Source organism: Danio aesculapii, chromosome 22 (genome assembly GCF_903798145.1).
Source record: "Danio aesculapii chromosome 22, fDanAes4.1, whole genome shotgun sequence".
Taxonomy (NCBI): Eukaryota; Metazoa; Chordata; class Actinopteri; order Cypriniformes; family Danionidae; genus Danio; species Danio aesculapii.
Window position 1 is genome coordinate 30,628,409 of NC_079456.1, and position 15,520 is coordinate 30,643,928.

General features: G+C 37.3%; 1 protein-coding gene across 1 annotated transcript; it reads left to right on the top strand.

Moving 5' to 3' along the window:
- The first annotated feature begins 781 nt into the window (after positions 1–781).
- On the top strand, positions 782–15,051 carry LOC130215796 (interferon-induced very large GTPase 1). Its single transcript, XM_056447637.1, is given in 12 exon segments — positions 782–1,050; positions 2,361–2,440; positions 2,546–2,662; positions 2,665–2,772; positions 2,775–2,842; positions 2,844–2,977; positions 2,979–3,120; positions 3,122–3,143; positions 5,664–5,731; positions 9,989–11,232; positions 11,234–13,410; positions 13,413–15,051. Coding segments are annotated over 12 exon segments (5,529 nt in total). The 5' UTR covers positions 782–988; the 3' UTR covers positions 14,720–15,051.
- The last annotated feature ends 469 nt before the right edge of the window (positions 15,052–15,520 follow it).

Here is a 15,520-nt window from a genome sequence, read left to right on the forward strand (position 1 = left end):
GCAAAACCCCAATGGAAGATTTACTTTGTTTAAAAAAATAATAAAAAAAAACTATTTTTGACCTTTGAAGATGATGGCATCCATTATCTTATATAGGTGGGCAGTGGTGGTAAAAAATAAATAAAAAATCTATTAACGATTTATTTTTTAACATAAATTATTGATGCATTTACATTATTATATTATTTATTTATTTTTATTTTTTTTTGCTGTGGCATGTCAAATTTAACAGTGGGACCGAAAGTTTGATATCCATATAAGTTTAATAAATGTAAACCCTATTTAGCATTTTCAAACAAATAAAATTTGAACATCTAACAAGAAAGCTATTAAAACTTAAATAATTTGAGCTTTGCTTAATCTTCATTAATATTTATTTTGTTTCATGGTCCCTCTCGTTTACTCTGTATGATAAAAGTAGTCTGTAAATAGTAATCTCTGTATGATTTATATATTTTGAGTTTGATTTGTATATAGGCTGCTGTAACTCTTCCCTTATGTATTTTTTTTTTTTTTTTAGCTTTCCACAGCTTTATAAAATAATCATTATTATTTTATTGCATATGAACACCTATTACAACAAATACAATTCACACAATAAGTCAATCGTACATACTATTACAAGTAGAGAAAATAACATAAATAAAAACAGCCAGAGAAATAAAATTTAATTAAAATTAAGAGAAAAAAATTATGATATTACAGTTTAATTGTCCATTTGAATTTACATATAATAGAGTCCTGAGAGTCATGATTATTATTATTATTATTTACATTATATACCATATTGCAGTACTGTGTCTTCTCTTGCTAATGCAATAACAAAACTCATTGACCACGCCATGTAATCTGCCTTGACTGCAGCAAACTACGGGAACCCGAGAGTTTCGGTTTCGGCTCAGCCTTCGGCTGCGCTCGGCTCAACTCGGTGACCGTCGACTGTTTACGTCGAATACACCTGTCGCTATAAAGAGTCGGCTCTTAATAAATGCGACTGGTTCGCAAACGACACATCACTTATGGCATGAAAACTACGACGACGTGGACAAGGTAAAACACACACACACACCGTTTTGTTTTTAGCACAATGTTTTTCTTTTTCTTAAAATAAAACGGAATAAATTTTAGAATATATATATATATATATATATATATATATATATATATATATATATATATATATATATATATATATATATATATATATAATGGATTTTAACTATTTAGTTATAACAAAAAAAAAGTTAATTTGGGTAATGATTCTAACAGCATTAAATAAAGCTGTCATAAATGATTGTTGTCATTTGTCATAACTGAAGATTATGTTGTTTATTTGCTCACAAAATTCAGTACACACCAATCAACTTCTCAGTTAAAATTGGTGAACTGTTTGTTGGTTACAATTCGTTAATGTTGAACTTTAAGATGCTTAAGTGTTAAGTTAATGATGAATAGGCTTTGTACTGTTATGCAAATTACAAAAGCGAATATGTGTACTGTCAAAACAGAGAAGCATTTTCACTTTCACACACAGTACTGCGGATCACATGACGATTCAGGAGAGATGACACACCCAGTGAGAAAACAGATTATTTTTTTATTGCTTTGTAATGTATTTTTATGGCTTATGATTACCTTTTAGTGTCTTAGAAGTGAAATGTCAAAGTTAAATAACCATATTTGTCATAGCTTGTAAAGGTAAAACACAAATGGCAAATTTAAAAAATATTTCAGTAAAAATTCTGAAGAACAAATTTCAGAATGATTATTTATGGTTCTGCACCTAAAAAGATTTATTTTCTGACAGAGAATTACATGATACAGATTGTTGGTATTAATAACAAAAGCAGCCTTTAGGGTTGTGTGGAAAAAAGTAAAATAATAATAAATAGAGTACAAGTACACTAAAAATGTTGTTCTGCACCAACCAAATGTTGTTGTTTATTAAATAAAATAAAAATTCAATAACTGTTGAGTTTGTCCATATTTTACCCCACGTTGGGTTAATACAACCCAGCATCATTTAGCATGTATGTTGTACTGTACCTAATTTTCTTTTAGTGGTAAGCTAGTCAATACAGATACAGATGTATTTGGTCAGCTGTTTTTAGAAAAGATGCCATGTGATTTAGTAGAGATCATCAGACTGCAGATCTTGTTAGACTGGATTTTCACCAAACAGGAAAGGTTAAAGTCTCTGGAGTTATGACCTGATACTCATATAGTAATCAAACGGTGAACACAAGCTAGTTATCTGGAAAGATACACTTTGAACAGAATTCAATTGACATTATACTGTATACATTATCTTGCACACTTTAATACCATGATGGAACATTTGTAAACTCTATCCTTTTCAGAATAATGAACAGCTTTATCTTCAATCATGATGAGCAGGGCACCTCAAGTGTCTCGACTCTTCTTTCGCTCAACAGTATGGGTATGAAAATAATATCTAATTATTTGCATTTGCTGGATAGTATAAGTTTTCTGTTCTGATATTGCAGTATATTAATGAATCATATAATGTTTGTTGTGTTTATAGATAACAATCTTACCATTGTGTTATTTGGAAACACTGCGGCAGTCCAGTTTCAAGATGACAATATTCTAGTTGGAGATACACAACCAAATGTTGGAAATGTAGCAAGATCCAGAAATGTTCTTTGCAGAAGATATTAGGACGTCATGTGTCTGTGATTAATCTGATTGGTTTGCATGAATCTGCACATGGTTCTGGATCCAATTGCAGGTCAAATTGTAGTGAAAATAAATAGTGGCCTTCATCTTTGTTGTGCGACTGGGACAGTTAACAGATGCAGGTCTTATGGCTATTGAGTGGCCTTCAAAGTGTTTTGGGGGACAGAGTCCATAAGTTTGTGATGATTCTCTTCACCTACGAGAACGAGAAGAGTCCTGACTCTATAATCGATGACCTGAAGAAAAACTCGGCTCTGGAGCAGCTGATCGAGAATGTGGAGGAAGCTACACACCTGCAGCAAGATCATGAACAAGAAGTCAGACATTAGAGACCTGATGAAGAAGATAGAGCAACTGATTATTGACAATGACCAGCAGTTCTACACTAGTGAAATGTACAACACTGTGTTTAGACAAGGCGGGGCACAACAAGACATCTCAAGGTAGAATTCAGATTTGGTTTAATTGATTGATGTTGGTTATATGTCATGTTTATTTTGCTTCTCACACTAGATCCTAGAGTTTTGAAATATTTAAAATTCCTCACAGAAGTGCTTATTAAAAGTTCAAGACACCCTTGATACTTTTAATTTTAACAGATTTGTGTATTAAGCATCAGGTGTAAGACAACTTTAGCTTAATTGTGGGGAAACTGGATAATTTTAAGCTTTTGTCAGCTAATTTCATCTTCAGAGTTTGAAATAAATTTGGGGCGGGATCAAAATCTGTGATTTCTCATTATTTATAGCGGAGTTTTCTACAGCTTCGGGAGAGCTGTATGAGAATTGGAGAATGGTGGACTTGTCTTTTATCAGTTGAGTTCATAACCATTCAGACACATCACTTATATCCGTGCTGCTGTGTTCACCTATGTTTAATGGTGTGAAATAGATAGGGCAAGAGACCTAGCGGACTATTGTCCACTGTGTCTGCGTTTAGACCTGGGGATTCAGGAGGAGTGAAGTACTCCTCATTTAGTGTTTACATGATTATCTTATGATATGTATGTATATAACAAACTGTGGGTTATGTGTAGGCCTTATGAAATTTCGAATAACATATGTAGCAGGGCATTCAAATACTTACTGTTTATTTCTTGCATTTTAACTTTGTAAATTATAAAATCATGGTTCTCCTCATTGTTTGTGTCTCATTTGTGAGCCAACTGACAACAGTTGTTTGCTCCCTTCTTTTCCCTCTGCTCTGCGGGCCACACCCACTCCTCCCTCTGCTCGCAGTGCTTCATGCCCATCTCGAGGTAGACTTCAAACAAAAGAAGGGGGTTTCATGACCCTTCAATAAAATTTTCTGTTGTTTTTGAAATTTTAGTTAGTGTATAATTGTTGTTCCATTTAATTTTTTTATTAGTGTTTTGTATATTAGGATAGGACAATATATTAAACAGGAAGCAAAGTTGAGAGATAGCGAGGATGGATCAGGAAAATGTGAGCCAGGATTAAAAATTGGGACACCCGAGGGGCAATAGCAATATATGTCTGCACACTCGGCTGTCCCAATTTCTAATCCTGGCTCACAGACTTTTTCTGATCCCATCTCCACTCTCTCTCTTCTCTCTCTCTCTCTAATGTCGGCCACCTATTAATTAGAGAAAGTAAGAACAGAGAAAAGTAACACAGTGGTTCAGGGGTTTAGAATTGTCCTCCTCACAGCAAGAAGGCTCTTAGTTGAGTCCGGCTGGGTCAGTTGGCATTTTCTATGTGTAGTTTGCATGCACTTGTGGGTTTCCTCTGGGTGTTTTCGTTTCTCCTTACAGCCAAAAGACATGCAGTATCGGTGAATTGAATAAACTAAATTGGTTGTGTGTGTGAATCTGAGTGTATGAGTGTTTCCCCAGAACTGGGTTGCAGCTGTAAGGTCATCGGTTGTGTAAAACATATGCTAGATAATTTGGCAGTTCATTCCACTGTGGTGAGCCATGATGAATAATAAAGGGACTAAGCCAAAAGAAATTTAAATGAATGAACAAAGAAAATCAAGAACATCCAGTATGAATGATACGTTTTGCAGAAATGCCAAATCAAGGCACAGGAAAAGACTAAACACAGGAATGAACTGAAAATAAAACAAAACACTTTTCAATTCAATTCACCTTTGTAATAGCGCTTTTACAATGTAGATTGTGTCAAATCTTGTGTCAAAACTTCTTGTGCAGAGCTTGCAATTTAGGCGGCTGGAGAGGCTGGAGACTCATCTGTCCCCCGGAGCATCACAAGAATCAGGAATGCTCTCCATTCCTCCATGACCACCACAGCAGCTGCTCAGGATGCGGCCTGGTCCCAATGATTATGGAAACCTTGGGATCATCTTGTCGCTGGTCTTGGATCCATCAGTGGCACTGCATAGTCTCTGAGGGCCTCGGGATGAGTATCCCCAGGTGGAAAAATAAAGAATAAAGAGAATAATTAGCGTAGCTGCTGTTCATAGTGTATATATACGAGATGAAGAAACCTGTGTGGGGCACATTCATGTCTCATACCGCTAAGTGATGCACTGAGTGTATGCTTTACTAAAAAGATAGGCCTTTAATCTAGTTTTGAATTGCGAGAGTGTGTCTGAGCCTTGAACATTATCAGGAAGGCTATTCCAGTGTTTAGGAGCCATAAATGAGAAGCTCGACCTCCTTTACTCGACTTTGCTATTTTAGGTACTACCAGAAGCCCAGAGTTTTGAGATTTTAAGAGCGGGTTGGGTTTGTAGCGAGACAGAAAGTTGGTTAGATAATGAATTATTATAAGGAGATGAGAATAAAAAGGCAAATGAGAGGGATATAAAGCCACCAACTTATTATTAGATTACAATATTCTGTTTTTGGTTAAATTACGCTACTGTGCAGGATTGTGTTTGTTCAAAATATATACAACTATTTATATTGTACATACTCTGCAGATTGTTAGATTAACACTTCAGTGCTTTAAATATCACCTTTTCTGTTCTGTGCCAAGATCAAACTACAAGTACTGAAGATAGTATGGACAACATCTCGAACACAGTAACAAAACAGAGACATATGGTAAGTGTTGGGTGTGGCATAAAATAAAAATGGAGCAGGAAGTTAGAAAGAATTCTATTAATGTGGACATACAACTTGCTTCTTAAAGTAGTTTCACTTTACCTTTCATGGTTTTTGTTGTTTATTTTGTATATTTTAAGGGCACCTATGGTGAAAAATCTACTTTTCAAGCTGTTGGTACAGACATATGTGCATGTATGGTGTATAGACCGTCATATTGGGGTGATATAAACCACACCCAGTCTTTTTTTTTTCAATTTAACAACATAAAACAGTGGACCAATTGGAGCGGTTTTCAGATCGACCGCAACTTTACGTAGGAGTGCAGTCCCCCCGCCCACCAATTGATTGACAGCTGCACGTATTAACATGTCCCGGTAGTCACGTGTATAATCATATAAACAAGACCAGACGTGCGCAAAGCAACCGGGAAATAAAGGGTGTTCAGTTTGCTAGGTTCATCAATCATCATCAAATGTGATCAAAGAGTAAGTTTCACATGTTAAAATGTTTTAGAAACAGAGCATGTGTGGAATGAAGTACAAGCGAGTTTAGCTTAGCTTTACTTCATCAGCACAGCCGCGTGTCAGAACAATTATACAGGAAGACGCTTCAATCCCGGTTTGTGGACGTTAAATCAGGTTTAATTTGTACATTAATATAACATATATCCATACAGCAGTGGAGATTAACCTGTATCATGTCACATTTGCGTGCAAAAGAGTGCAAAGCTAAACGGGCGCTCTGTCTGTCTGTGTGTGTGTGGTGTGTGTGTGTCTACTGCGGTGTGTGTGCGCGCGGGTATCTGTGTGGGCGTGCGTGAACTTGTGCGACTCTGCCATGCAACTGCACAATAAATACTCATTGGTAAAGTTCTTACTGTAGTATTTCTCACAAACGCTACTTGAGATCTGCTTCCTTTAAGTCTGTCTGTTGTCTTGACGCAGCCTAGGGAGGAGATTAAGGCACGTAGAAACGGTGGGCGGGGAGGACTAGCCTTAAAGGAGCGGTACACCAAAAACCGCCACCCAGTGAAAAATGTATAAATAGGAATTTAATAAAAGGTGTAATAAAAAATCTGATGGGTGTTTTGAGCTGAAACATTACAGAAACATTCTGGAGACACAAAACACTTATATTAAATCTAAAAAAAAGGGCTAACCTAGGTGCCCTTAATGTTAGGATGCCTTCACACCTGTGGTTTGGTTTAGACCAAAGGAAACAAATGGTACACAGGTAGAGTAAGGACTCAACATAAGAGTAAGGTACAACACAAATCCTCAGAAGGGGTTTACTTACAAGAACTGAGGTGAAGTGTGCATGTGCTGAAAAACTGATACTGTAAATGTCCAGGTGTGGGTGCAGTTCTGTGCTCTTGTAGAAATGTAGTAAACGGCAGTAACCCAGACCACAGGAACAGGAAGCTAGCATCAGGCATTGGTTTCTGTATCTGCAGATGGAAAACACCTGTCAGAGACTCGATGTGGAGTTGGAGCACACCGTCTTCTGTGTCTGAGAAGGTTGATAAGTGAGAGTCTTAATTGTGACTAGCTGCTGACTAACCATTGCAATGTTGAATCTGGCACTGGGCGGCTTTCTACACTTCAGTTGTGACAGCACAGTACCCAGTCAAGTGTTGGAAGCGATCATTTGTATTATGAAGGGGCAGCCGAAATCTGGAGAATGCAACACTAGGGACTAGGGACTCTTTTTAACTGCCCCTTCTTAGACAGGTATGTTAAAGGGCTGGCTACAGAGGAAAGTTGGATATGAAACACCAGTAGTAACCTGCTAACCCAAAAAAACAGTCAAGCTTTTCCCTCCTTAATACCAGGAACTTTACAGACAATCCAGATGTTCCTCCCAGCTCAATAATGTGAATTTGAGTGAATGATGGTGTCATTGAGGTATGAAGCAGCCAGTACTGCCAGTGGTTGCTAGGGGGATGCTAAAAGCATTTTCTCTGTGCAAGCTGCACCAAGAGTGGTCACCTCAGCGTGGCATCTGACAATCTCCTTGATGCCATCGCTGGGTGAAAGAGAGATCCCAGAGAGCCTGTGAACAGATGGGAAGATTTGTAAGAATGGTGTTTGAGCTAGATGGTTATTTTCTCACTCCTTTTTGCCCACATTCTCCACCCGCTTGTACTGATGGAGTGAGGACACCAATACAAGAGTAAAGGCCCGTTCACACTGGGATACTTTTTGCTTGTGCTTTTTTTTTTGTTGAATTTAACCCCCCATGACTAAAGTGCAAAATGCTCTTTTTCTAAAAGAAACACCTCATGCTCATTTTTTTGTTTAGACACGCTAAGCCAAAAACTTTTACACCAATCAGATTGTCATTTGTTTTCATATGACTGGAGCTGCTTAAGTTAACACCACTTGGAGGCATTCAAGTGCAAAACAGTTGAAATGATCCCTATTTCACTTTCATTCAATGAAGAAGACAATGCTTTTTATCACTGGTGTCTGAACACAAAGACTGTATTATGAACACAACAGCAACTACAGTAATGTCAGTAAAAGTGGAGAGTAGCAAACATAATTCAAAACTTTTCTTACCTGACTTGCAAGTTCATTAAGTGCCATCTAACATCAGGGTGTGATTTTGCATGTTCGCTGTGTTCATTGCAGATGAAAATTGCCTGGGTTTGAATGCAGACAAACATCTCAAAAAGTCAATAAATGTAAGTGAAAAGCGTCCCAGTGTTTATGAGCCTTAAAAGGCCGCTAAACCCCCCTGTCTCAGCAGAGTGTTTTCATACCTTTAGTTGAAAAAAGTCAGGAAAGTGGGTGTGTCCAGCTCTGTTTTGGGGCAGGTAAAGAGGGAAAGTTTGCATGAAAATGGGAGTTCAGTTTGAGCACACACCTGATTTTCACAGTGGCAAAACAAACACTGTGTTTACATGGACATCAGTAATCAAATTATTTGCCAAATTATAAATTTTTCGACTGAAACTGTAGTTTGGCACTTTCTCTTTATTTCAGGAACATGTCATGCATGCCCCCACGAAACAAATATATTGTATGTGAAAATTTGTTTCAAACCAAAAGAACAAATATGCTCGAAAGAACACAAAACAACCAATTTTCACTTTTTTGTGAGATATATGTGTCCTAATAGTGTTTTTAGCAGCGTAGGACACATATATGACTGTCAACATCTCAAAAAATGTGTTTTGGTGTTTCGTGACCCTTTAAAGGTTAAACTAGCTGTATATACTGCTGGAGGTTGTTTTTTGCTGATTTGCCTTTGAACTGAGGTTAATGGTGCGTGTGTAGAAATCTGCTGTGCAGGTCCAGGTGTGGATGCAGTGCAGTGCTCTTGTGGAAGTGTTCAAAGCTGGCATTAGGCACTGGCCTCTGTAAATGCAGAGGAAAAACACCCATTTGAGGCTGCATGTGGAGTCATGGCTCACCGTCTTCTGCATCTGGGGCACAGGGACCACAGCAATGCTGGTCTGGCACTGTCGCCACACACCACAGTGATTGTTCTAGACTGAACCATTTAAAACTAACCAAAATGCAGTCATCTGACAATGTCATCATCATGCATTAGCCAGATGTGTTATTGAACATAACACAACTGCTTTTTGATTGGTCAGGTATAACATATTCATACGGAACTCCTGAAAATAAACATAGAGAGGAAGACAAAGTCAGCAGAAAACATGACGCTTGTTTGTATGGAGTAATGTCTGGGCTGGCTGATTGTATCTATGGCCACAGTGTATTTTATAATTTGTATACATCACTTCAATGTAAACTATACATTTCAAAAATGTAGATCAGAAGCTATAAACAAATACTTGCTCTCGTCCCATAATAAAAAGAGCAGCTGACTACAACAGCTGGTTGAGTCCAAAGATGTGCCACCGATTTTTGCAGTTGTGCACCTCTTCAAACAGGTCTTGGTGCACTTGTTTTCATCTGCTTTTGCAGCAAATTCAGTTGCTGCATTCATATCAGCTGAAATAAATCACACAAAAAAATAAACTCTCGTGTCATTCAACCAAACTAACCAAGGCAGGTGTGAAAGCATTTTCTGTCTTCACAAGCATACCTATATTCTAATGTAAAATTTGTGGTTTTGCATATTTGATTTCTAATATAGATCACTTTAACAAAGAAATCAAAAAATAAGCACACACATAGTTTGCTAGTTTTGTCGCCAGCAGTGTAAGACAGAAAAAGTTCAATTTTTTTTTATTTCTGAAAATCATGCATTATTTTAAATGTGCTGTTTATTTCTCAGGCAAAGAAGCCACCAATGCATGGTGAAAGACTGAATCAGAAGAAGGAAATTGGAAGGAGTGATGAAATAAAGCAATTGTTTCATAGACTTCAACTTAACATTGACGAAATTGATCCCAGTAAACTAAGAGCTGAAGATGTTCTTCAACTATCTACACATTCATCACTGTCATTAGAGTCTTGTGCTGAGGAGGAGCTAATACATGTTTCCTACAAAAACTACTGATGATGAAACTATAGGACAAGATACATTAAAACTAGTGAGGCTGAAGAGCAGGATGATGAACAACAAAGTAATTATGACGCATCTGAAGAGAGTGATGTTGATTTTTTTGAAGAAAGTCTCTTTATTCCTGAAAAGACAAACACGCAAGATCATTTTCATCCAATGGATATTCAGATGGCTGTGTTTCATTGTGCTGATAGATTCTTGAAGCAGCTGATGGTCACTAAACTGTCTCAGTGTCAGTATGCTCTGCCCCTGCTTGTTCCTGATCCATTCACACAAGAGATTGAGTTTCCACTCTGGACATTCAGACAAATCAACAAGAACTGGAAGATAAAAGAAGATGCCAACAATGAAATCATCAGTACAATTCAGCCAGTATGGAAGGCAGAAACACCAATGGTGTTCTTCTTCAGGTTTGGGTCAGTGTCTTCATCCAAATCTCAGCTAATGAACAATCTGATCAATGAGAAACACAACACATTCTTCCACAAAAACTGCTCAGGAAGCATAAAAAACAGATTATTGATGAATGGAGTGGTTGAGATCGCCTGGTACTGTCCTTCTGGGAAAGGCACTGATAAATTTACTCAGTGTGTTGCCTTTTGTAACCTTCATGGAGATGCAGGAGACCATGAGAAACAGATGCAGATTCTCACTGAAATGGCCTCAGTCAATGTTATTATTCTACCACAGCTTGACAAGAATGAGAAGAGTGCCTCGATGATTCGGGCACTATTGAATGACAAAAAGCCACTAATTTGTCTTTTAACTAAGAACGAATGTGGTTTAACTGAGGCAAAGAAAGGAAAATCTAAAATTGGATTAAAGGATAGAAATCAGTCAGATGTATCTGAAGAACTTGTTAAAGCTATAAATAAAGGTCTCTCATTCACATCATCTTCAATTTTCAGGCTTGAAGATGTTTCCAGATACTCAGGAATCAGCATAGATGAGGAACATGATGTTGAATGTAAAAGAGGAAAAGAAGCAGCGCAACACTTGATGAGTTACTTACAGGAAGAATCTGACCAGAATTAAAGAACTATTTCTGCCCTGTCAGGGAAAACTGTGGCATCAGTGGTGTCAGAAGAACAAAGAACTACATCGATCTAGAGGAAATGAAATCGACATGAAAATAAAACAAAACGAAATGAAGAAACTCCGTCAGGAGCAGCATAAATTGAAAACTGGGGATTTAATGAAGTATTTTATTGAAGAAATGTATTCAGAACTTTCGAATGACAAGATGTTTTTTCTTAAATGGCTCACGATCCTCCTGGATGAATATACCTCAGCTGACCTTTCTACTCTACATTATGAGTATGATAAAATATGGACAAAAGCCAGAGCTGAGAAAAAAACAAAAGACAAAAGAGCTAAGCAACCGACAACAGATGAACATCCAGAACTTCTTAAGATATCAAATGAACTTCAAGCTGCAACCTTTGGCTTGGAGCACATCCTGAGAGAGATTGGTCAGATCTATGAATCATGTATATCAGAGAACAAGAACAAGCAAGGTCTGCCCTGTAGTTTTACTTCTCTCCCAGGTCTTGCTGCAGACATGATGATCTCTGGATTTCCTCTGGAGCTGATGGATGGGGATGCTGCTCATGTTCCTGTGGTCTGGGTTACTGCTGTTCTTCATGAACTCATTCAGAAACTGGGAGACCAGAGAGTCTTTGTTTTGTCAGTTTTAGGGATTCAAAGCTCTGGGAAATCAACTATGCTGAACGCCATGTTTGGACTGCAGTTTGCCGTCAGTGCTGGCAGATGCACCAGAGGAGCTTTCATGCAACTGATCAGAGTTTCAGAGGAAATGAAGATGAAAGAACAGCTGAAGTTTGACTATATTCTGGTTGTTGATACTGAAGGGCTTCGTGCTCCAGAATTCGCTGGAAGATCAACAAGACATCAGGACAATGAATTGGCCACATTTGTTGTTGGTCTTGGTAATTTGACATTGATCAACGTTTTTGGAGAAAACCCATCAGAGCTGCAGGACGTTCTTCAAATTGTTGTTCAAGCCTTCATGAGGATGAAGAAAGTCAAACTGAATCCCAGTTGCATGTTTGTACATCAGAATGTTTCAGAAATTTCAGCAAGAGAGAGAAACATGGAGGGAAGAAGACGGCTTCAGGAGACTCTGGATGAAATGACAAAACTTGCTGCTAAAGATGAAGTCTCTGATGCAAAGTCTTTCAATGACATCATTAATTTTGATATTCAGGAAGATGTGAAATATTTTGCACAGCTCTGGGAGGGCAGTCCACCAATGGCACCACCAAACCCATCATACTGTGAAAACATCCAAGAGCTAAAGCAAGCATTTTTTGGCCATGCTTCAAAATCAAATGGCTTAGAGCTGATACACCTAAAGAATCGTGTTCATGACCTCTGGGAGGCTTTACTGAATGAGCGATTTGTTTTCAGCTTCAGAAATTCTCTGGAAATTGCGACGTACCGAAAGCTTGAGACAGAATACAACAAATGGTCATGGAGTCTTCGCAAAACTATGCTGGATGTAGAGAACAAACTCCATAATAAAATAGAAAATGGAGCACTTCATGAAGTTACTCAAATAGATCTTCATGGAAAATTAAAAGTAAAAAGTGGAGAGGTAGAAAAAACAATGTCAGAATTTTTTGAAAATGATGAAGATAAAGAAATACTGATACAGTGGAAAGCATCGTTTGACATCAAAATCAAAGAACTTCAGGAAAACATTGTTAAAGAAACAGCAAGAAAATTAAATGAGATTCTTCAACAGCGAGAGATGAAGAAAAAGATTGATGAACAGAGGACACGTCATGAAAACACTCTCTTTGAAAAGAGCAAAGAACTTGCAGTAAAACTCAAAAACAAAGCAAATGATGAAACTATCCTCAAAAGAGAGTTTGATTCCTTTTGGAAAGAGTGTGTTAAGGAGATTACCAAACAAACTCCTCAAATCCAAAACATTGACATATTAAATGACATGAAACAACTCCTTAGTAACTATGAAAGTGTTTCTGTGAACGACTGGAGAAACAGAGATATTTTCTCTGTGCAAAGCTATTCAGATTATGTACAGTTAAAGAGATCTGGTGGAACTACAGAATCAGCTAAACTGAAGTTTGAGGCTGAAACTCAAATTAGAGCCTTTGTTGATGACATTGCTCATCAAGCAGATTCAAAAATAATTTCATATAACATTGCAAAATGGGCTACAATAAAACCTACATTCAGGAGCTCGCAGATTATATCAAGGCCAGAACAGAAGATTATGAGCAAGATTGCAGAGAATATGTGTTCCAGAAAGAATTTTTCTTAGATTTGGTCATTTCCATTTGTGATAGAGAGAACAAGTTTATCACAGACCAACATGTCAAATTCAGGGAAGCCAATGATCCTGTTTTTTACTTTGAAGAGAAGCGTGAAATTTACTACAGTATTTTCCAGAAATTCTGTCAGGGTGCGACATCAGCTGCAATTTTTGGTGAGATCATATGTCAGAAACTGAAAGAGCCCATTCAAAAATGTGTCTACAAAGACACTGCCAGAGATTTGGCCAATGAAATTCAGACAGACTGTGAATCACTGAATGGAAACCGATCTAAACTTGAAAAACACATTCTCAAGGCTCTGGCAGAAAAGGAAGATTTTGACAAATACAAAAACTACATAACCAATCCCAGAGACCACTTTAAGAGTTTCATCAGAGATGAAGTCAATCAGTACATCACTGATAACTTTAGAATGAGTGTTCGTCCCAAGATGAAGCAGAACATTGAACACCTCAAGAAAAAGATAGCAGAAGCAGCTCATAGAGCGACTACACTAGTCATCAAGACCAGTAGAGATGTTCCGAAGTGGTTGGATGTATTCACAGAACAGCTCTCGGATATGCTTATATTTTCCGTAAAGGACTTCAGTGGAGTGAGTTATGATGGAGTTGATGATCTCAACCTATTAGAAGATGTAATAAGCAAATTACTTGATTCATTATCAAATGAAATACAGCATAAGTTTACCACAGAGATGCTTCTAGAAAACCTGGAACCCAATGACAGACCAGATCAGGTTCTGACTGATCATCTCTGTCAGTGCTGTTGGGTTCAGTGCCCGTTCTGTGGTGCCACCTGCACCAACACAATAGAAAACCATACTGGAGATCACAGTGTTCCACTCCATCGAGTGAATGGACTAATGGGATGCTGCTATGATGAAACAGAGCAGCTCAGTACAGATTTTTGCACAACCTTAGTGAAATCTTACAAAAAGTTCTACACAGATCAATGGTTTTCATGCAAAGAATACAGAAGAGCAGGAGGTGTTTATGCAGAATGGCACATCACTCCTGACTGCTCTGATCTGCCATACTGGAAGTGGTTTGTCTGCAAATTTCGAACTGATCTGCAAAATTACTTTGGGAAAACATTCCATAGGTGGGATCAGATTTCAGAAGGATGGAACGAATTCACAAAAGAGCAAGCAATCAATAGTTTGGATAAATACATATGATGACAGAATTAGACATCTAGGTCTACTTTCTAGTACACTCTTTGTTTTTAATCCATTTATTGTACAGCATAACACTAATAATTTAATCGCATTTTCCAAAACATTCTCAAAACAAACATTTGTTTTATTTGGGTTAAATGACATTAATATACAGTTTTTTAGCTACTAATTATAAAGATTAAACTATACATTGTAATGTCTGTTAATAACATTTTAAAAACTGTGTGGAAATCAGAGTATACAAATAAACTCAAGAAATTGGTGAATATGTAAATACACTGAATATGACATGCTTCGTGAAGAACAATAAATAAATCTTAATAAACTCAAAATGAATGATCTAATGTTTATGCTTTTTCTGTCTTAACGAAGTATGTTCAATGTGTCATTTTAGCTGATGTTCGTAGCCAAACTTAATAAAATTTTAATGCAATCTTTAAAATTCTTTTAACGCAGTTGCAGTTTCAAAAAGCACTGAATTTCTTCTTGAGAATTTTGTAATTATTACTACAGAATGGATAAAAGGAATAACCAACTTTCGAATGTTAATGCTTCACAAGTTAGGATGTAATGTGTTTACATTCCATAGTGCACAAAAAGGTCCTTAACCTTTTTTACTAAAAAGCCAACCTTCTTCTTCATTCAATTTTACAAGGCCCTGTTTGCCTGAAAAATTTGAATACATTTTACCAGCTGAGAAAAGTGTATACCCTAACCTTCAAGGCATTCATCTCCACAATAAACTGCCCAAACAGAAACAGAAAGATAAGCAGGTCTGGAGTCTCTCAAAGGCAGTCTGAG